Source organism: Camelus bactrianus, chromosome 10, assembly GCF_048773025.1.
Source record: "Camelus bactrianus isolate YW-2024 breed Bactrian camel chromosome 10, ASM4877302v1, whole genome shotgun sequence".
NCBI lineage: Eukaryota > Metazoa > Chordata > Mammalia > Artiodactyla > Camelidae > Camelus > Camelus bactrianus.
The window spans coordinates 38,549,005-38,572,164 of record NC_133548.1 but is presented as its reverse complement, the minus strand read 5'-3'; the positions used below and the strand labels follow the sequence as shown (position 1 = coordinate 38,572,164).

Below are 23,160 nucleotides of genomic sequence, written 5' to 3'. Positions count from 1 at the left end.
TCTGTCCCCGACCCACTGCCACCTATGCGGGGTGCCATGCTTCTAGCTCACTCAGAAGAACTCGAATAAATATAGATCTCTTCTTCCACACATTAATTTATGGAACCTTCCTATTTCTTGCTCACTGCAATGTTCCTACCTTCTATGGTCTCATTCAATTTTATTGAAAAGCAGCAGGGAATTCATCCCTCTCTAGAAAACTAACAGGTAAATTCAGACTGTGAGGGAAAAGCTATCCTTGTTGTAATCTCTCTCCCTAAATGAAAGTGTAGACAGTAGGTAGTGGGCCCATGGTGAGGGGCCGCCATCATGTGGAGAGCAGGCAGGCCCCCTCTAAAAGCAGAAGGAAGTGACCCTGAGATCTGGTTATGAGTGAATGATGGCCAAATTCCAATCATCACAACTAGGCTGTATCCTCTAAAGTCAAATGTTTGTTATAAAACTGCCACCCATTTGGATCATATTATAGCCTGGCTGAAGGAAGAAGATGTAGATAAAAGGGAGTGGCCAGCATGGCCTTTAGAAAGAGGGTGGTCAAAGAGAAGGAGTTTGTGAAGGTCTTCTGTGCCTCAAGAGAGAGAGTCCACCATGGCCAGCTGACACGATGCTTTGATCTACAAGGCAGATCTGTCCTCAGACTAGAGGTAAATGTGTTTGACTAAGATAGCTCCATGACTCTGTCCGTTAGAACCATTCAGCTACACCCTTTGCTTCAACTCTGTGCTTCCCAGGCAATATTCTGTTAAGATTATGGCTCCTCAAAAAGACTGTCCAACATGGGGAGGTTGTGCTACCCAAGCATGCAAAGGTTTACATGAAGTCCACTTGACTTTCCTATTTCTTACTGTTGAGCATCTCTTCTACATCTTGAGATTGGGTAGTATGAGCCGGTTCCTCTGGTTGCTCCCCTCTGCACACACCTCCAAAACCAAGGTCCTGGGCCAGGAAAGGAGAGGACTAGACTCTGGACATGGTCCAGCCAACATCCTAGATGACAAAGCTCTTAAATTCCATGATGGGAAGGTTATTTTTCTTTCCCAATCTCTGTCCTCAGAGTACCAGTATTAAAGTTAAGTAACAATGATAGTCTTTTTTATTAGTATCCTTACTGAGGTGACATTGTTACGTTGTGTTAAGCACTCCTTTGAAGTGATTTTGCTTCCAAATTTCTAATTTTTGTTCATCATGTCTCTGAAAAGGATTTCGAATTGCCTTATGATAGAAAATGAAAACAAGACAAGCTATGCACCCCGACCTTAAAAATGTCTATAATGTAGCATCATAAAATATAATTAGAAATCCATTTCGACATCACATTACAGATCTATGACTTAAAGGTAATTTCTGTCACCTGAATATGATGGTGAGCTGATGGCTGAATTGGGTTCTTAAGATAAAAACAATTCATCCTGCATTAGGAGTTATTACTTTAATTGAATAATATCTGGATCATGCCAGTGGGGATAATGTTAATGTTATTATCCATTATCTTCACCCCACTGTTTCCAGACAAAACATAGCCCATTAAATGGAAAGAAGGATTAAAATAGGGGGGAAAAAAGCTACAAGCTTTCCATGGCTCATTATGCCAAGGTCAAGACAATGGAATGGATCTGACCTTGAAATAGGACAGAGGACCCAGCTTGGGCTATATGCTTACGAGAATTACAGGAGAAATCCATTCAGCCATGGCAGAGTGCCTTGGGTTTCCTTCATAACATATCTTTTTGAAAATTAGCATTCACTAATTAATTCACTTATTCATTTACTCTGTTCATTCCTTCAGCCAACATATTTTGTGCACCTTCATGAAACTGGTGTCAGACCATGAAGAAACAGAGATGATTCAGTCAAGGACGGGGGTCAAGGATTAAGAACCTACCACATCTCAGACAATATAGAGGGAACTTCCAGGCAATATCTGATTTATTCTTCACTGCAACCCAAAAAGTAGAGAGAGTTACTATGCCCATTGTACATACGAAGAAACTGCGGGTCGGACAGGTGAAATGACTTGCCAAAGTCCTCACAGCTAGAAAAGGAAAGAGTCAGAATTCACATCTAGGCCTGTCATCTTCCAAGGCCTAGGCTGTTTTCACTACACCTGGAATTTAGACACAGAACTTAAACACAGGTTTTAAAATTATAATACAGCGTGATCAGTAATGCTGCTGATATACAGTAATACACAGCAGGACAACCGTGGTGGGGAAAGCCAGAGCCCCACTCTCGGTGGACTCACTGACATCCTAGGGCGGTGAGAAATGGTCCTCACGTGTCCTTCAAAGCCCCTCCACACCCCAACCCCATCACACAGCTCTCCCTCCGTCTCCTCCTTAAGAAACCCCCCCCACCCTCTCGAGCGAAGGGCACGTCCCACATAACTGAAGGCAGGAGGCGGGGCCAGGCCCTACCCCATTCCCATCGTCTCCTCACACCCAGCCATGCCAGCCTCTGCCCCCCCCCCCCCCCCCCCCGGTCTCCACCACCTACCAGCCTTCTGGTCACTCCCTGCCCTTACTGAGATGGTTTTGCCCCGGGCATGGCTGTCCTCTCCAGCCCAAGTCGGCAGCTTTTGCTGAGATTAGGGTCACTTCCAGCTGCATGGGTGCTGGAGTCATACGGGCCAATGAGAGATTTTATGGCCTGTGAAGTCTGTCAGGAACTCACTCACAGGTGATAGAATGGCCTAAACGCAAATCAAAGGAGTTTGTCTGGTAAAGCTTTATGTCAGCACAAAAAAATCTTTTCAAGGCACACCTTTTCCTATTAATGTTAATTCCCCAGTCTCTTCCTTGTTCAGGCCCTGCACCACTCTCTCCACCACCATCATAACCCAGATCCCATCAAGCTGTGACAGGTGACAGAGGCATTAAGTGAAGAGACTGGAGACCTGTTTAGGAAATCTATGTCCTATGAAGTTGCACCTTATCTTTTTTCTTAGGTGTCTTAATATCTTGAGACACACAGCAAAGATTCCCATATGCCATTCCATTGACCAGAATCATTTTGAGAACATTGTTAAAACCCCTGTGCCTCACCCAGAGATTTGAATTCCGTAGCTCAGAGGTGGGACTTGAACATAAGTAGGCTTGAAAAGTCTTTGGTGAATTCTGAAGCCCAGCCAGTTTGGGGAGCACTGACACATAGCCCCTGCCCATGAATCTGGATGCTCTCTACATCCGGACACCCAGTGAGTGTCTTGAGTCTTCCTTCCCTTGTGTTTACCATCCTTAGGTGAGAAAAATACCATTGGCCTCCAGCTTAGGGCTGCCCTCTCCTCTCCCACCACCAGTGATGCGCTAGTAAGTGATTAGCAATGGCTCTTGAGGGGGAAAAAGAAAAAGCCCTGATTGGTGGTGTTCGCCAGTTTCCATGGTGTAAATACGCCCACTGCGACCAGTATGAAGCTACGCATGTGATGTCGCTGAACACAGAGTTAGGAAGAGGTGTGTATAATCAGCTCTCACGAGTCAAGATAAATCCACTTCACCACTGTACCACCGCCTTTACTTATCCCTCAGGATCAAACAAACTACTACCCAAGGTGCAGAGGTCACACTCAGATCCTCCAACCCAGCCGGAGCTGCCCAGGAGGAGGACAAAAAAAAAAGCTCTTGGCATGTTAAAAAGTGGGGAAAATGCTATAACAGGACTGACAAAATTGGGGTAATGCTTTAATACAAAACTTTCATGCAATAAAGTTGTTGTTTCTGAAGACAAAAGTTACAAAAGTTATAAAATTTACAAAAGTTATAAAAATTCTCATTTATACTTCACCATAAATGGGGTCGATCAGTAGCGGGACATGTTAAAAGTTGTGAGATGAGTTTCTTTATTCGGTTCTGTTGGTATATCTCTGTGCCTCTGGAGAGCACACCAGGTTCTAATCTGAGGCTTTTGTGAATGTGACAGCTGAGCAAGCATCCCCCAGTCCTGTCTCCACCCTCACCTCCAGTCTCCACTCCCAATCCATGTAGGTGCTGGACATAGTGTTCTCCCTTCTTTCTTCTGTTCTTTGCTTCTCAGAAACTTCCAAAGCCAGATTCCCTCTGTGGGGGAGAAAAAATAATTTTCTCTCTACCTTTCTAGGTTGCTGGCTGAGATCCCCACCCCTACCATAGTAAAAGTCTGATTAACAGGAGGAAAAACCAATTTTAATTATGAGTATACGTTTACATGTATATACATAAGGAGAGCCCCACAGAGAGGTGAGACTCAAAAGGCAGCCAGGTAATTGAGGGTTATATATTGTCCTGAGCTAAGGAAAGGGATAGGGGTCTGGGGCTTCAAAGGGGAGGAAGGCAGTTCAGAGGGAGAGAAGAAGAGGAAATGTATGGTAAACAAATCTGCCCTGCCATGCAGATCAGTCTTGCGGATGAAAAAGCATCTCCAGTAATAGCACTCTTCCCTTTCTGATGTAAATTTCTCTTACAAAAGGGTAATCTCTCCTCTGTTTTCAGAGCTTCTCCTGTGTCTGCAGTTTCTCAAAATAATCAGCTCAGAATAAGTTTTATGCCAAAGAGGCGTATTTCAGGGCGGCATATTCTGTTACACTTCACCTGCCATGAGACCTTACCTGGATCACAAAAAGCTCAAGTGACAAGAATTAAACAGAATAATAATTTTTTTTTAAAAGACTGGGGAATCTCAGCTCCCTCCTGCTCCCCTGAGCGTCAGCAGTTACTTACAAATGATGGGCTCTTTCGTCTGGCTCCAGCCTGGTAAGGGAGCTGGCACAGAGGAATTCTTTCTGGGTTTCATTTTCCTTACTTCTCTGAGCCCTTTCTGGCAGGAACATTGTAAGCAATTCAAGTTTTGATCAGCTGAAGCCTCTTTGAAGGCTCTAGGAGCTGCTGCTCATTCATTCTTTTATTAAGCAAACATTTATTTATTATCTTCCTTCTGCCAAATCCTGTGCTAGAGAGGGGGGATGAGGGCTATACTGACGGATGAGACACAGCTGCCCCCCCCACCTTGAGCCACTCCCAGTGGGGAAAGGGGAGGGGGGGATACTTGATATGGAAGAAGGTAGCTGCAGGTCAGTGACACGGATCCCATGACTGAGGTCAACATAGGATTCCTTGGAAGCACAGAGAAGGGGCAGCTACACCAACCCCAAGGCTTGAGCTGCATTTGAAAGGACAAGAAGGCATTTTCTAGGTGAGAAGGGGCTAAAGACACCTCAGGGAGGTGGTGGTTTATGCCAAGGCATAGAATCTTGAAATAAAGAATGTCTGGTTCAAGAAATTGCAAGAATATTCAGTAGGAAGACAGGTATGGCTGATCATTATGCTTTGACAGCAGAGGACCCTGGAATCAGATTCTGGCTCCTCTGACTCTTGGCTTTATGCACAGAAGAGAATTGTTGGGTTTCTCTGAGCCTCAGTTTTCTCATCCATCACCCCCATCTCATAGGACAGTTGATATGTAGATGAGACAATGTATGTCAGGTACCTAATGTGGTACCTAGCATGTAGACCACACCCAGTATCTGGTGGTTGGTTTGGTGATGAGGATGAAGATGAAGATGGTGGTGGATGGGGTCAAGGGTACAGGTAAGATAGGGAGATGTGAGGCTGGGGAAGTAGGCAGTGCCGAAACATGAAGCCTGTGTTCCAGGCTAAAAAATTTAGACTTTATCCCTGAAGTCAGAGGAAGAATTTCAGTAAGTGGATTGACCTGGTCAAATGAATGTTTTGGAATGGGCCTTATGGTGGATTGGAGCAGGGTGGGAGAGCAAAATGGGAGGCAGGAGGAGAGCTAGGAGACTCTTGCACTAATAAGAAGGTGTGCAGTGCAAGAGTGGCTTCTCCGAGGTGCGGCTGATTGGGCTGTGAGTTTAGGCCAGGGCTACTCCCTCACAGCAGGGCCCAGCTACATGGAGGAAGACAGAATCCAGTCTCCTATTATCATTGGAATTAAGCTGCTTTGGTGATTCCATAAATGTCACACTCAGGTGCACTGAGGTGGGGGTTTTTTTGGCTTGAGATGGAAAAGCAGCAGTGGTCATCTGTGGGTGGTGGGTTTACAGGTTGTCTTTACATTGTTCTCTTTCCCAGCTCTATTTTCTAAATGATCGGCAGTGAACACACTTCTGTAATAAGGAAAACCCCATTATAAAATTTTTTTGAACCAAAACTACCCGTAGTTCAATCCAACAGCAGTTCTGTCCTTACAACCTGAGTGAGGCAGCACTCACCTGAATTACAAATGGGAAAAGAAAATTATTGATAGGATTCAACTTCAAACTTACAAGCGATTTATTTTCTTTCTTTAGCTTTGGGAGATTGTGCTGTGCCAATGAAGGTAGACTGGAGACATGAGTTTGAGAAATAATAGTTGTTTTTATTGTTATAGCTTCCAGCATGGATTATTTTCATGATTTATCCTTCAGGAAATGAAAAGGGCAGAAAAATTGTCCAACAGGTAGAGATGTTTGGACTATTGATTATTTTCTTTCAAAAGAAAATAAAACATCACATCAAAGAGAAGTCCAAGTGACAGTATCTCCGCACTCAGCCTGAGTTGTAAAAGTAAGGAATTGCAGTCGGGCCCTGGGTTAAGTTCAGTGAGGTTCAGCGGGAACTACAGACAGGCGTCTAAGAACTAAGATTTTTTCAGCCTGATGCTCCGAAACCTTGAATCGCTGAATCCACCGTGCATGGGGTCTCCTTAGGTACATTTTAACCTTCATTAGGTCATCTTCCTATGAGGTGGCATTCTTGATTCCAGTCTTCAATTTGAATTAACAGTAATGATAATCACAAAAATAGTTCACATAGTATTATGGCTCATAAACATTTAATCTTCACAACCACCCCATCGTTAACATTAGTCCCATTTTATAGAGAGGAGGGGAGTGAGGCTCTGAAAGGCTGACAGACAGGCCTGAGGTCACAAAGGGTAGAAAGTAGAGAGACATGATTCAGATCAGCTCTTCAGACCCTGACAGCTGTGCCACTTCCACACCTTCCTCCTAATGATGGTCTGCATTATTTCGTTTTCTCTAGACTCACTAACTGAAAGGGCAAGTAGGGCCCATAGGAATTGTATTCGTTCCTATTGCTGTTATAACAAATGACCACAAATTCAGTGGCTTAAGGCAGCACAGATTTATTCTCTTGCAGTTCTGGAGGTCAGAAGTCCAAAATGAATCTTACAGGGGTGAAACCAAGGTGTTGGCCAGGCTAGCTCCTTCAGGGGGCTCCAGGCTTTTTGTCCCTTCCAGGATTTCAGTGCCTGCCAGCATTCTTTGGCTTGTGGCCACATCACCCCAATCTCTTCTTACATCCTCACAGTGCCTCTCATAAGGCTTCCCTCTCATAGGGACTTGAATTAGAGCTCCCTCCAGATATATGCCTGTAAAATCCAGGATAATCTCCCCATCTCATGATCCTTAACTTAATCACATCTGTGAGGTCCTTTTGGACATAAAAGCAACATGCACAGATTTTCGGAATTAGGGTGTGGATATGGGGGTCATTGTACAGCCTACCACAGAAATATTTATTTCATCAATGGAATAGTCTTTGAAAGTAAAATGCTCTGAATTTTTTCTTAATTGAAATATAGTCAGTTTACAATGTGTCAGTTTCTGATATACAGCATAATATTTCAGTCATACATATACTTACATATTCCTTTTCATATCCTGTATCATTATAGGTTACTACACAATATTGAATATAGTTCCCTGTGCTATACAATATAAACTTGTTTTATCTATTTTATTTATGTTAGTTAGTATCTGCAAATCTTGAACTCCCAATGTATCCCTTCCCAGCCCCTTGACCCCCCAGTAGCCATAAGTTTGTTTTCTATGTCTGTGAGTCTGTTTCTGTTTTGTAAATAAGTTCATTTGTGTCTTTTTTTAAGACTCCACATATGAGTGATCTCATATGGTATTTTTCTTTCTCTTTCTGGCTTCCTTCACTTAGAATGACAATCTCCAGGTCCATCCATGTTGCTGCAAATGGCATTATTTTATTCTTTTTTATGACTGAGTAGTATTCCGTTGTATATATGTATACACCACATCTTCTTTATCCATTCATCTGTTGATGAACACTTAGGTTGCTTCTATGTCTTGGCTATTGTAAATAGTGCTGCTATGAACACTGGGGTGCATGTATCTTTTCAAAATAGAGCTTCCTCCAGACAAATGCCCAGGACTGGAATTGCTGGATCATGATAAGTCTGTTTTTAGCTTTTTGAGGAATCTCCATACTGTTTTCCACAATGGATGCACCAAACTACATTCCCACCGACAGTGTAGGAGGATTCCCTTTTCTCCACACCCTCTCCATAAAATGCTCTGAATTTAGATTTAGGCCATAGCTCTTAATTATTTTATTTTTAACCTTTCACTTGAGGGCCTTGGGGCTTTAGTATTTGCTTGCTTGCTAGTTTCTAAGCAAATTTAACTCTGACTCCTTGTTGGAAGTCACTTTCCTAAAACTGGATCCTCCTTTTAGAATCCTGTCTTTTAGGGTTGGAGGCAGACAGCAAAGCATTTCCAGGTTGGAAATGGCTTGCAAAGAGGGGTATTCTTCAGGTCTCTCCTGCCCGCTGCCATTTATCAAGCACTTCCTACATGTCAGGAACTGTGCAAGCATTCAACATTCAGTGAGAGCTCATTTATATCTTACAACAAGCCTGTAAGGTAGATGTCTTTAGCCCATTTTGGAGATGAGAAAATCAAGGCTGAAAGAATTAAGGAACATGCCCAAGGTTGCACAGTCAAGCCACAGAGCCTCCAAAACCCAGGCTTTTCATACCATGTTGTTGCAAAATTGGAAAATTTCCAAACCTGAGCAATATATGGACCTCTTTTAAAGAGCACATACCCTCTGGGTTGAACTATAATTATTTTCATCATATTATTATTTAAATATGTGCAAAGATAACTAAATATTAACTCCTTACGCTTCTAGCTCTCGCATGACTATAAAAGCAAAATAATGATAATAATAACACAAGCAAAACTACGAACCGTTTAAAATGCTAATTAGGAGCTTTGCTTTAATGTGGTGGGTGATGCCGTTTTGCTGAAATTAAATGGCTATTGACAGTCTAGGTTTGATGCTGACTGCCCTGCTGTGGTCCTTCAGGGGTTGGTGAGCCTGCACACCGCAGTCCTTTGGCCTCACTTCTCCCACTGCTCCCCCATCCACTGGCATCTCATATATCATTTGGGCTTTACCTGGTGAGAATGTCACTGATTTGCTAACTCTGCCTCTCTCTTTATCCACTGACTCTAGCAGCTGGATTCTCTGGGCAGCAGGTTGAGTCAAGATTAGCAGACATTATCAGGGATGTTCTTGGGAACCACCCGTGTAGGGGGGGAGGTGGGGAGCAGAACCAGGCAGGGGTGAAATTGAGCTGGGTAACAGACCCAAAGAAGGTCTCTGCCAACATCATGTGGGGTAGTTTCATCCACTCAACGCAATACCCTGAAAAGAACTGACAACTAAGGGCCGTCCTTTATCTTTCCCAGCAGCTGAAGAGGGATCTGGGCAGAACAAGACGTTCCACCACACCAGCCCCCAGTAACGCTGTAGAGAGAAGCAATAGGATGTAAACACCAAGCATCCCGGCCACTGAAACTGCCTGGTGCTACTTGGTTATAAGATCTTCAGGGTCATCTATAGTATACTTAAACTGATTTTTTTTTAAGTTATCATAAAAATACAAAATGTTTACATTCTCATAGAAAACTTAAGAGACCCTAACAATGCCTTCACAGACCCTGAGGGTTCCTCAGATCTCACTCTGAGAACAAAGAACATCAGGAGGCATTCAGTTACCTCTGCTGCAGATTGCTGTGTAAACCTGTGACATCTCCATGGCATGAAAATCACGAAGTTCTATGAATGTGTCTTCAGGTGGCAGTAGTAATTTACAGATCTTCTTTCCAGATTATGTCACATTTAGGAATAAACACTTCCATTTACTGAACATTCATTCAGGATATTTGATCAAGCATCTACTCTAAGATGGCTGCTTTGCTAGACACCTTCTAGTGGGGGAAGACCTGTAAAGTCAACAAATGAAGTGAGCAGATAATCATGCAACATGATTGAGGTCATGGAAAAGGATGATTTGAGAATCTGGGGGCTTCAGGGAGGCGTTGGCAGGGCAGGGAGGTCAGGAAAATGGGGCAATGTTGGTCCAAGGGCACAGAGATGTACTTATGTAGGATGAATAAATCCAGAGATCTAATGCGTGACAAGGTGACCTTCATGAATAGTACCGTATTGTATGCTGGAAATTTGCTAAGAGAGTAGATTTCAGGTGCTCTCACCACAAAACAAGAAAGGCAACTATTGAGGAGGTGGATATGTCCATTAGCTTGACTGCAGTAATCATTTTACTACATATATCAAAACATCATGTTGTCCACCTTAAATATAGAAATTGCTATTCAAAAAAAAAAAAAAAGGAAGGAGGGCTTTTCCTAGGAAGAGCTGCTTAAGACATAGGACATTCTAGGCAGAGGGACTCAGCAGCCTTGAGACGTGTGGGCATGACTGGTAAGCAGGAGATGAGGCTGAAGTAGGTCAGGCAGAAGTGCCGATGCCACAGAGAGAAAGGGGTGGAGACAGCGAACATGACTCAGGAATCCGAGCTGCCCCTTTCCTTCCCATTACCTGGTCCTTTCCTTACATGTATCTCGTTCTGTCCTCACGTGCTATTGTTAACCCACTAGAGGACAGCCCCACAAAAGCAGGGACAGTGTTGCCTTGTCCACTGCTCTCTGCCCCGTGCCCAGTGTCACCTTGAAAAATAAGAAACCAATTCAAGAGACAAAGCATTTATTCGGGATCAAAGAATTGCAGTTTGGGGTACAGAGATTCAAGTAGAAAAGCAAATAGCCTCCCACTTACAAGAGAGAATTGGGGCTTTTATGGAAAAAAGAAGAAGGATTAAGTTGTTTTTAAGAAGAGCTCATGGGTGCCGACAAGCAAAGCCAGATTCGTACTTCAGGCGGGGTGGTCACGAGGTAAAAGTTCGCTTTTATCAGTCCGTTCTACAGGACAGTCTTATTCCTGCTGACTTCTTGGAATATTGGCGGTTTGGTCCAGTTCAGAGGTTGAGAAAACAGTTCCTCTCAAATGGTCTTTCTGGTTCTATTGGAAATGGCTTCACTCTCTTCATCTGTCACACCTGCCAGTGGACATGCCCCACAAGAGCAGGGAGCATGTCTCCTTGTCCCCTGCCCGATGCCCCTTGCCCAGCACAGTCTTTGACCGTAGATGGAGCTCAGTAAATATATGCTGTACACAATGAGGGACCTGCCCAGAAAGGGTGAGTGACTTCCCCAAACTTACACAGTACGTACATGGCAGAGCCCAGATTTGAACCAGGGTCTGCCTTAGTCCACCACACTGCTCCTGAACCCCTGCTCCATGTTGCCAGAGTAGTAACTAGAAGGGGATTTCACAGTCAGGGAACCTTCTGTCACCATGCGAGCCTGCCAGAGACCAGCCTGTGTGTGTGTGACCTTAAACTCCTGGTAAGGACACCCCTTTGGTGTCAGCCCAACACAGTTTCTCTTCTTACCTCCCCAGTCTGTCTCCAGACCTCTACGATTTTTGAGGTGGGGGGGTCTCAGGAATGAAAAGAGTTAAGCTTTTACAGCTTATTGAGCTGTTCCTTTGCATTTAAATAGCACCACTTAAGAAAGCAGCGTTTCTGGAACCATATTTGATGGTAACGTGCTGAGCACCTTAAGGCGTGCTTCCTTCTCCCTGTCCAGGTCATTTAGAGCTTCATTACTTAATAATCTGAAAGCTTTTTATGGAAATCAGTGGATGGAGGGAGATGATGAAGGGAAATGTTATTATATTTAAGGACCCAACAAAAGAGGCTTGACAGTAGGCTACCTGGGTCGGAAGCTTCTTCCAAGGAACAAGGAGAGGGAGATGCTGCTGTGCAGGTGGATTCTTGTTTCTTTTTGAAACAGATTTTATTTTAAAGATGATAAAGCCTCACAAAGCCTAACAGGCTTTAAGATTGTCAAGTAAAGAACCCATCAGATGTCTTATCAATTCTGCACCTGCCCTGGCGCTTCTGTCCCCTCTCCCCACCTTTTTGGCCTCTGTCCTGGCTCCGAGCCCATCACCTCCAGACATTCCCTCTGCCCCCCCCGTCACGTGCAGCACGGAGCTCCAAACACTCCCTCCAAAGCCTTCGTGGATTTTTCTCCAGATGAGAAAACTGGGGGGAATAGCCTTAGAATGGCTTTCTCTTCCTATTTTTTTTTTTAACGGCAATATGTTTGCATGGCTCAGAACCAAAGTGCTATATAAAGTTATACAGCGAAGTCTTGTTTTCTGTGCTCCCTGGATGCCCAGTTTCTCTCCCCTGAGGCACCCGGTTTTTGTCAAGTTCTTATGTTCCTTTCAGAGGTACTTTAGGCAATTAGAAACAAAAGCGCACACACACACACCACACTGCACACATTTTCTCCACCTCTCCCATTTCTTTGTAACGTGGTAGCTAGATTATTATACAAATAGATGAACCCAAAAGACTATATAACAATGTAAAAAAGAGAGACAAAACTATATACATGTGTATTCTTATATTGCTCTGTGGTCTCTGGGTTCATCGTTAAAAGAGCTATATCAGTAATGAGATTATCTCTGAAATATATTAGAAATAGAAAGCAAGGTACAGCATGTTTTCTTTAATAATCTACTTGTGTAAGAGTCTAGTAACCATGATACAAGGAAATAGTAGAGATAAAGTAAGTGTGTGTGTGTGTGTGTGTGTGTGTGTGTGTGTGTGTGTGTGTGTGTGTGTGTGTGTGTAAGCAAGCTGTGTCTCAACTATGTGACCAAGACCCACAGATACAGAAATGACCGTCCTAATTGATGATAGCTGTTGGGTGAGGATGGTTGGATATTGGCTGGGTATTTCTTTTTGGCTTCTCTCTCTCTAACTTCCTACTATATGGTTATGCTATTTTTTTTTTAAATTTTGAAGACCTTACCTTAGTATGTAAGGTATGTTTTCCTCTTGTTAAAGTTCTCTCCTGATCCTTACATACACATTCGCGCTTATAACTGCAGCATCCGTCCCCATCCGACCCTGGCCTCCCTCTCGCCCGCCCCTGCAGTGTCTTCCCCAGAGAGCCATCAGGGCTGGCACACCCATCACTGCTCCTTTGTTTCCGTCTGCCTCCCGCTCTAGGAGGAAAGCTCCATGAGGGCAGGGATTGATTGGTGTCTCTTTTGTTCGGGGCTCTGTCTCCAGCGCCCAGAGTGAGCCTGGCACAGAGCAGGGGTTCAGTCATTATTTGCTGGACGAATGAATCCTCGCGTGGCCCCCGGCAATGCCCATAACTGAGCATCAGTAGCTACTGTCCTCTGCCTTCTTCTTGCAGTGGCTGGAAGGTCACGCCTGCATCTTGGGCCTGGGACCTCCCTCCTGCAGGTGCACCCTCCCTCTCTCCTGCAACAGCGATTTCTCTGTCCATACTGGATTATACCCTATGCCATACAAACTTGCCCTGATATCACTCATCTTGTAAAAATAGTCAGGTGTCCTCCCTGCTACTGCTATTTTCCTCGACTCCCCTTCACAGCAGGGGGTGATGCTGGCTCCACCTCCCTGGCTTCCTTGTCTTTCCTAAACCTGTTCCAGCTGAATTTTCAGCAGTGACCAGTGAGGCTGGGATTGCAGCAGTGAGCAAGCAGTGGCAGGGCTGGCGGGCGTGGGGACTGTACAGGCAGCGGGGAGCGGTGCCTGGGGGCAGTGGGGATGGTGGGGGGACAGAGAGAACAGCAGGGGGCAGCAGGGAGACAGTGGGAGCAGTAGGGGGACAAGGGGGAGACTGGGGAGGGGGCAGCAGAGGACAGTGGGGACAGCACAAAGGCTCTGAAGAGGCCCTGAGGGCTGGCCCTAGTGTCCTCATGCCTCTCTGGCTGTTCCTTCTCTGGCTCTTTGGCTCTTCCCCACCCTCCCGTCTCCGCTCGCTGCCCAGGTACTCCGCCTTATGGCTTAACTAGCACCTGTAGGCTGATGACTTTCAAATTTATCTCCTGCCTGGATCCTCCCGACTTCTCCCTTGAACTCCAGCCTCATATATCCAACTGCCTACATGACACCTCCCCTTGGAGTCTGCCCTGACCCCTCTTTGTTTTATATCCCCCATCCCATCCATCAGCTGATCCTGTTGCTTCTCCTTTAAAATAATGTCTTGCATCTGACATCTTCCCACCCACTCCATTGCTCTCTTCTGGTCCAGTGTCATCTCCTGGCTTCCCCTGCCCTGCTCCCCTTTACTCTCCCACCACAGCCTGCAGTCCACAGTCCTCTGAACTCATAAATCAGAGCCTGGCACTGCTACTCACAAACCTTCAGCAGCATCCGAGTCCCACGGAGCGCCCCTCAGATCCCCTGGGAGGGCAGCTGAGGCCAGAGGCGTCCTCTAGCTTGTCATGAATTAATTGTGTAATTAACTAATCCATTATGTATTCCTTAATCATTCCCTGCACACCTCCGCTGGACCAGGCTAGTGCTGAGGACACCAGGAAGACACAGTCCTGCCCCTGTTTTAACAATGGCTTCCGGGACTAGATACAAGTTGTCCTCAGAGGAAAGGGAGGAAGGGGCGACAGAGAAGAAGGCCATGGGGTGTCAGATCCTTTAAGACCCCCAGAGATGCCCCCACGAGGCAGGGCTTGGGGCGCTGCCCTTACCGGTTGCCTTAGAGGCACCTTCAGCCAGACCTGCCGGCTCACCTTCCCTCCCCGGTTACAGCTGCGCTCCCTTGCAGCCCCCGCCCCTTGGGGAGCAGACAGCCCGGGCTTCACGTGCTCTGTCCTGTGTGATGTCAGAATCTCACCTGGCCTAGCCTCTCTTTTACTTCTCCACTCTGGCCCCAGCACTAACCTTTTTCTCATTGCTTGAGAAGGGTAGGAGGGCCTGGGAAGGTCAGGTCATGAGGGGCTGGGATGGGAGGTGCAGACCCGCCCCACTGACCTCTTCAGCTCCCTGTCTGACTTGGAGGAGAGGCAGACTTCCATAAGCGTTCTAAAAGACACGATGAAAGTCCAGAAAATGAGGTGAAACCCAGGGTTGGCACTTTGGTCAGCAAAGAACGAACTAAATCAGTGCCGGTGGTAACAGAGGCACGTGGGAGGCTGGCCCTCTCTCTCAGGTCATATGGTGACGCCCGACGTCACCATATGACCTGAGGGGTAACAGAGGCATGAGGGGGCAGGCCCAGGCCCTGGTGGGCCCTTCCCCTCGGCTCCAGAGATGCTTTCACAAAGCCGTCTCACAGGGAAATTACCATCTCCGGGCATTATGTCATTTTCCCATCGGAATTACAGGCTATGTTTGAAAAGAAATAAAAAGAAATTGAATTTGAAATGCTTCTGTGAAACCACATCATCTTCTTGTGGATCTGTTAATGGGCTTCAGATACCTTCTCTGGCTTTGGAATAGCTGATCAGACAGCAGCTTGTGCTGGCAGCTGCTTCCTGGGGACAAGGCAGGCTATGGACACTTATAAATGGCCAGCCCAGGTCACTGCGGTGTCCATCTGACACAGACTCAGAGCCTGTGAGCTCTGACCCTGATCCCTAAAGTGGCCTCAGGGTCCTGTCCCTTCTCCCTCCTTCTCCCACCAGGCAGGCCCAGCAGGGCTCCCCGGCTGGCACTCCGCCCCGGTTCTTCCAGCGCCCAGCAGCTCCGCGCCCAGGTCTGTCAGGGTCACCCCACCCAGCTTTGGCGCCACCCTCGGCTGCGGGCTGCTGGTGGGCAGGGGCTCAGAAGGACAGCAGCCCCTTCCTCGTCACAGCCTCTCGTGCATCCGGCAGATTCCGACTGAGCACATTCCAAGCACTGGTTCTAAACACTGATAGTCCAGCAGTGAGTGAGCAAAACAGACAAAAGCTGTTGCCCGCCTGGAATGGGGCAGATAGATGCTAAAAAGTAAGTAAGCACAATATACTGTGTATCAGATGGTGATATATCAGATGGTGACAAACGTTACAGAGAAAAGATCATCAGATGAAGTGATGAGCGGGGAGCAGTTTGAGGAAGGGGCAGGGAATTGCTATTTTGAATAGTGTGGTCAGCAGAGGCCTCACTGAGAAGGTGACATTCGAGCAAAGACCTGGAGGGGGCAGGAGAGCGAGTGCTCTGCTATCTGGGAGGACAGCATTCCAGGCACAGAGAACAGCAAGCACGAAGTGTGCCCAGCATGTTGGAGGAAAGCTGTCGGGGCAGCTAGAGCAAAGTGAGCAAGGGGGGAGCAGTGAGAGATGAAGTCAGTGAGGTAACGGAGCAGGGGGTGCTGGGATGCAGAGCAGATCATGAAGGGCCGTGGGGGCCACGGCAAGGTCCCCTTTTGCTGTGCAATGTGAAGCCACTATAGGATTTTGACCAGAGGAATGGCCTGATATGACTGTTGGGTGACGAGCTGGAAGGAGGGCGAGGGAAGAGGTGAGGGGTCACCCAGGAAGCCACTGCAATAATCTAGGCGAATGATGATAGTGGCTTGGGCCAAGGTGGTGGCAGGGCAGGTGACAGACTGTGGTTGGCTCATAAATACGTTTTAAAGTGGAGCTGACAGATGTGTAGAAGGATCCGACGGGGAGGCTGAGAGAAAGACGCATCAAGGAGGAGAAACCAGAAGGACGGCAATGCCATTAATGGAATGGGAAGAATGAGAGAGGCCAGGTTTGGGGAGGGAAGATCCCTGGGGAGCTTGGTTCTGGACACAGTGAGTTTGAGACACCAATTCCACATCCAGGTGACAGCATCACACAGTCGATAGACAAGCTGGAGTTGCGAGGCGAGGCTGAGGTGAAGGTGAAAATGCAGGAGTCATCAGTGTGCACACAGCTGGTATTTTAAGGCAGGGGACCAGGGGAAACGGCCAAGCAGGTGGAGAGAAAAGAGCCCAGAGGGCTGGGGTCCTGGACCACTTCATGTGTTTAGAGGAAGATGAGGAGGGGTCAGTGAGGGAGACTGAGGATGGAAGAGGTGAGAAGAAAATGAAGAGGCAGCAAGTGCCAGAGGCAGGTGGAAAGGGTTTCAAGGCAGAGGGAGCCACCAGCTGCGTCAAATGGTCACAGAAGCTCCAAGCTGGGCACTGGCCATTGGCTGCAGAGAGAGGTGAGTCTCAGTTACTTCATCTGAAAAAGGGGGACCATCGGCCTGCCCACCTCAGGGGGCTACTTGCAGCCCACGTGAGACCACGGGCAAACTGTAGAGCGCCGCCGAATATGAGCTGTCTGTTTTTATATATGACCCGAGAAACCCAGACCCTGTTGAAATGATAGGAGGCGATGCTGGGCACAATTGATTTTAAAGATGCTTATAGCCCCATTATCGCCTCATAAAATGGCTCATTTCCTGCTGCTTATCACCAGGACACTCACCGAGGGATGAAAAAGTCCCCTTCAGAGGTGGAAGCCATCAGGTCTGATATTTTTTAATGGTTGGTAAGTGGGGATTCTGGGAAAGGGTAGAAACAAATAATGGGACCAAACACTGCTCACCTGAGTCTTTACACAAGATGCCAGGTACTGCCCTCCCAGTGGGAATCGGGGGACCCTGTGCCTCAAAGCAAGGGCTCCTTGGAGAAAACTGTCAGCCAGGGGCAGCCACGGTCTTGCTGAAAAACAAACAAGATACAGGAGGGAACCAGAGGGAGACGGAGAGGAAGAATCATCAGGATAAGTGGAAAGAGCGTGAATTTTGGAGTCAGACACATCTACAGTGGAATCATGGTTACTGGATGGTCTTTACAAGTCACTTGACCTCTCTGACCCTCAGCTTCCTCATCTGCAAAATGAAATGGCAGCTATTCCCAAAGTTTTTCGTAAGGAACACTGACGAATGGGGAAATGCATAATCGGGTGGGGGTCTCCACGTGCACGCACGTGGATCACTGCCCGTGCATTTAGTGTCACTGACTTTCCTTCTCTTTGGTAGCAGCAGTTTCTCTCCAACTCAGGGACCCTGTGCTGCCTCCTCTTTATCAGCACCAGTTCTCAGGACAGCTTTGACATGAACATTTGTGAACACTGTTATGACCATCCCCCCAGGGTGGCTGTAATATTCAGAACTCAGGGGAGACTAGGACATGCCCTTAAGGGCAGCAGAAGCACAGACGGCGGGGAGGGGTGGGGCTTGACTTCTCTAGAAAGCCCCGCTCTCCTGCCCCACAACTAACCCTCCTAGTCCCTTCTTTTATTTTTTTTAATTTTATTTATGTTTGTTTGTTTTGTTTTGGGGGGTAATTAGGTTTATTTATTTACTTATTTATTTTAATGGAGGTACTGGGGATTGAACCCAGGACCTCATGCATGCTAAGCACGCACTCCACCAATGAGCTATATACGCTCTCCCTCCTCTCCCAGTCCCTTCTATCTGGGTTCACAGGGTGACAAGTGTGGTCTCCGGAGTCAGACCGAGGTTTGAATTCTAGACCTGCTATTGACTAAGTATGTAATTAATTTGGCAAAAGAAATGTGTTTCCAAGGGTTAAAAACTATATAAGGATTTAATAAGATACTCTATATAAGGTAATTAATAAGGTGCCTAGCACTTAAAAACAACAGATTACGGTTGATATTATTATTGTTTCTACTTGCTTTGATTCCTTTCCTTCTGTGATCGTACATGGCATCCCATTTCTGTACTTGCTGGGAGGCGGCAGGCTGGCTGGGCCAGCTCCCAAACTGCCGGTCTGGGGCAGGACATGCTACGGGCAGGAAGGAGCTTAGCCTCAGTGCCGCCCGGAGCAAAGAGGGCCTTAGGAAGCAGGCTGTGGTTCAGGCCTGGGAGACAAAGGCAGACGATCAGGAGCCAGCAAGGTACAGGAACAGAGAGGAGGGGAGGAGCGAGGACCTGGGGAGGTGACAGACTCGCTGCTGCTGTGGGTCCTCCCTCCCGCCTCCGCTGCGGGCCCCAATGGGCTTGGGAGGGTCAGTGTGGGGTAAGGTTTGTTCAGACACCAGCCCCCGCCCGACCCCCCAGACTCACATTCTCCCTTTCTGCTCTGCTCAGACTTGACATCTCCTGATATCCACGTGGTTTCTGCCTCTGACCTGTCCCAGGCCTGTTTCCTCTCCACACAAACCCTCCTTTTTCCGGATCTGACCTCAGCCCATGCCCTCTTTCAGGAATCGTCCCATTTGGTACCTGTAGCTGGGAAGTCTGAGTACAGCTATAACATCTTCACAATATGTTGACCAGAAGCAAAATGAAACAACTTGTTCCCGTGTAGGTGGACACATGTGACCTGTAGTTTCCTGGAGGTTTTTTATTTTAGTTGGCATATTTCTGGGCAAGTGCTAGCGTCATCCAAACAAGCCATGAAGTGTGAGTGCCCTGAAATACTCTGACAACGGTCCTAGGGGAGATGTGTGAGGGCTCGAAGGATTCTTGAAAGATCCTTTCTGGGTCTGAGAAACTTATTAAAACAGCTTTTCATTTAAGTCTGAATTTTAGGTTGCTTACTCTGAATTTGGGTCCTTCAATCTTCAGAATGTAAACTACCTGGCACCTCAGTGCCCCCATCCAAGGCTCACCCAGCTACGTAAGCCTTTAAATAAGGAGAGAACATTCATGCTATGGAATTCTACACATACATCCAACAAAAAAAAAAAAAAAAAAAAAGGTGTGGCTTTGCGTTTTCACCAATTTACTGAGCATCCACTGCGCTTGGATATGGCCATGGACAAGCCAGACACTCCTCAATCCTGTAGAGCTTTGGTTCTACTAGAGAATCTTGATGCCTCAAGAAAAATATTTTAAGGGGGGAGGGTATAGCTCAGTGGTAGAGTGTGTGCCTGGCATGCATGAGGTCCTGGGTTCAATCCCCAGTACCTCCATTAAATTAAGTAAGTAAGTAAACCTAATGCCCTCCCCCAAAGAAAGATAGTTCATTTCTTAAATACATTTTCCAGAACGTTCCTGCGTTATTTCATTAAATGTACACAAGGAACAATAAGCTGTTGATCATGTAGATGGTGTATAACTATGAGATGAAAGCTCTGTAATTTACAGGAAGAAGCTGTTCTAATGCCCGTACATGTGGACCCCACCATCCTTGGAGCCTCCATGGCTCAAAAAAAATACAGATGGAATTTCAGCCCCATAAATAAACATTAACGGAAGGCCTCAGCAATTTTTGTTGAGTTATGTGTTGCAAAAGCAAAATCAGTATGTCATTATTTGGGACTTGAAAGCCAAGATTTAATCGTCATACAAGGTGAACCCGCAGGGCCAGCTAACTGGGTGGCCCCCTGAACTCCATCCACATGGATTTTATTTTTTAGTAAAGTATTTCTTCAAAGGCAAAAGGATTGTCATCAGACAGTATCTCATTACTTGGATCTCACGCTTGGATTTCTTTTTAGTCTTGCCCTGGCTTACCCTAATTTGAAGACCTACAACACTTTAAAAATCAACAGAAAGACAGCTATGATACCGTAGGTACTTAACGTGGAAACTTTCCTATGATATGACAGTAAGGGAAAAATGTAAAAATAATGGTGCAGAATAAGATATTGAGCATGATGCAGATTTTTGTGGGAAAAGCTGTATCTAACGTACATGCACGCACACGTGTGTATACATATAGTAAAAGGTCTGGAATGATCCGCACCAAACTAACATTCTGGAGAAAGAGGTGGCAGAAGGCAGGTAGATGCTAAACACTGAGTGGAATGCTCAACATTTACATTGTGTGCTTCTGTGATGCTAAATTTTTCCACAAAAAGCATGTAATATTCTGAAATTAAAAATCAAAGAAAAAAAGCTAGATGATGTGGTCCATGTAGACAAACTTCAGGAATTAAGAAATTACCATGGACATTGTGAGGAGCCATTGCAGGGTTTAGGCAGGGAAAATAGATATGGTCAGATCTGCAGCGATGTGGAGGGTGGACTGGGAAAAAGCAAGAACATACTGGAGACGGGGCAACCAGTGAGGAGACCGTGGAAGGACTCGAGATGTGTGAAGGCTATGAACGCAGTGGATCTTGGGGCCTGTGAGCCAGGGGAGATGGAGGAATGCAGGCAGCTGGTGGCCGTGCCTGATGGGGCCGGCTGGAGGAAGAGCAGTGTGCTGAGGTCAGGAAACCCAGGTCATGGGAGAAACGGCGCTGGCCTTTGGGAGATAGATAGGTTGTGTCTCATACGTGACTTTGTGCCAGGCATATTCTCTTGTTCACTCAGCAGATGTAATTAGGAGTGCGTGAGGGATACGTTCTCAACAAATGGAAAAAAATCTCCAATAAGACATGTAAAACACTCAGTCGGGACTTGAAAATGCTCTCCTTGCAGACCTGTGAGCGTGGGGGGGTGTCCATGCATCCACAGATTCTTTCCTCTGACCAAAAGGGGGACCCCCAGGGAAGCTGGAGCTCAGAATAGGCTGTGATCCTCTTGGGGGGGTGCCCTGTGGGCCTCACTCCCGTCCCCCCCAGTAGGTGCCCAAGCCAAGCTGATGACTGGCTAAGCTCCTGTCCTCTCTAAGGCCCCCCACCCCGCCACCCTTCCCTGGCTGCAGGAGAGGTGCTCCAGACCAGACACTTTGGATAATCTTTGCCTGGAGGCACCTCTGTCCCCCTCCCTGCAGTTCCTTCAGAGCTGTGGGGTTTTCTGGGCAAGGTACCCACCAACTAGGGAGAAGTTCACTGGTTCATCCCAAACACATGCTAGCTACTGCCAGAACAACGCTAAGGGCTGGGGCAGAGCTGTGGGCCAGCCAAGCTGGGCTCTGTCCATCTGGAACTCAGAGACCTGTTCAGTCAGCACCAGAGCTCTTCCTGCCCCTGCTGGTGACATTATGGGCTTTTCTGTGCAGAGTGGTTGGTGGTGTCTGAGCACTGCTGGGCCCAGGCCAGGGGAAGGGGAGCTTCAGCTGAATCCATTCTAGGGGAGCCCCAGCCAAAGCTGAATTTGGACCTGTGAAAGCTTCTGCCTTGAAAAGAAAATGGTACCCCTCAGCCCTAGTGTGTACTTGAAAATAAAAACCCAAACAAACCTCGAAGTAAAGTAAGATTAACAAAATTCTGATTTTTCCCCACGATGATGACTTAATGACTTCTTTCCAAATGTTAATTTTTTGAGGAAGAATTTGATAATTATTTTGGGTCCCCAGGCTTGAAGGGCGCCCTTAGTATTGTCCAAAGTGCCTAGATTACCACGAGTGGTCCAGGGGTGTGGCCCAGGCTTCCTCTCGCCCTCCTTGTCCAAGGGGCTCTGAGCCAGGGTACAAGTCTCCACAGCAGGAGAGGCCTTGAGGGTGACAATCCTTGGGGTCAGGGGGTGGCTGCCATTGGCGCCTGGACATCGAGAGCACGATGCACCCTCCAGGCTGGACACAAGATGGAGGTCTGGCCATCCCAGGAGAGTGCAGGTCAGAGCCTGGCTCCCGTGCAGAAGGAGTGGGCTGAGCTGGAAACCTTAGGGGTATGTGGCTCAGTGGGTCAGCCTGCACACAGCCCTACCTCCTGGGGTTGCCAGGACTCCAGGGATCCCCACCCTGGGGCCCGATGGCTCCACACCGGGCAGGTAGAGCCTCAGCAGCAGGTAAGGGTGTGGGGGTGGATAGTGTCACCGTGTCAGAGCCCTCTGTTCCCTGAGCCCAGCTCTCCTCATTCAATACCTGTGGTCTTTGTTTTACAGAGCGATGAAGTCCTCACCGTCATCAAAGCCAAAGCTCAGTGGCCAGCCTGGCAGCCTCTCAACGTGTAAGTAGCAAACAGGGCTCTGCCCATCCCCTGTCCTAGCCTGGCACTTGGGGCCACTCACCCACTGGCCGCCACCACATGCCAGTTATGTTCTGAAAGTCAGCAACACCTCCCAGGTGGATGAGCAGGTGAGGTGCACTGCCCGTGCGTGGCATATCACACGTGCCCCTACCTTCTCAGGAAATGCAGGCTTGATCTCTGTGTCCTGCATGGTTTTAACACCGCAGCTGACCCAGCTCAGACATTGGAGGTGTTAAGAACACGCTTAACTATAAAGCTCTGAAAACCAGGGAAAGAATTCTCCACTGAGATATAAAATTGAGAGTCACCAAGGAATGGCAGACAATCAACACCAAGGTCATGGATGAGAGAGAGCATGAGAATGAGAGTCAAGGGCTTGGGACTGAGTCTCAAGGAGCTCCAGCAT

General features: G+C 47.1%; 1 protein-coding gene and 1 non-coding gene across 3 annotated transcripts in view; both read left to right on the top strand.

Moving 5' to 3' along the window:
- SPON1 (spondin 1) overlaps positions 1–23,160 on the top strand; it is a 243,212-nt gene that overhangs the window by 202,052 nt on the left and 18,000 nt on the right. For both annotated transcript variants that reach the window (XM_045524132.2, XM_010964837.3), the window contains exon 7: positions 22,669–22,733. In XM_045524132.2, coding sequence (XP_045380088.1) covers positions 22,669–22,733 — 65 coding nt within the window. The remainder of the gene's footprint in view (positions 1–22,668; positions 22,734–23,160) is intronic.
- On the top strand, positions 19,793–19,865 carry TRNAA-GGC (transfer RNA alanine (anticodon GGC)). Its single transcript has one exon. It is a non-coding gene; the product is annotated as a tRNA-Ala (tRNA).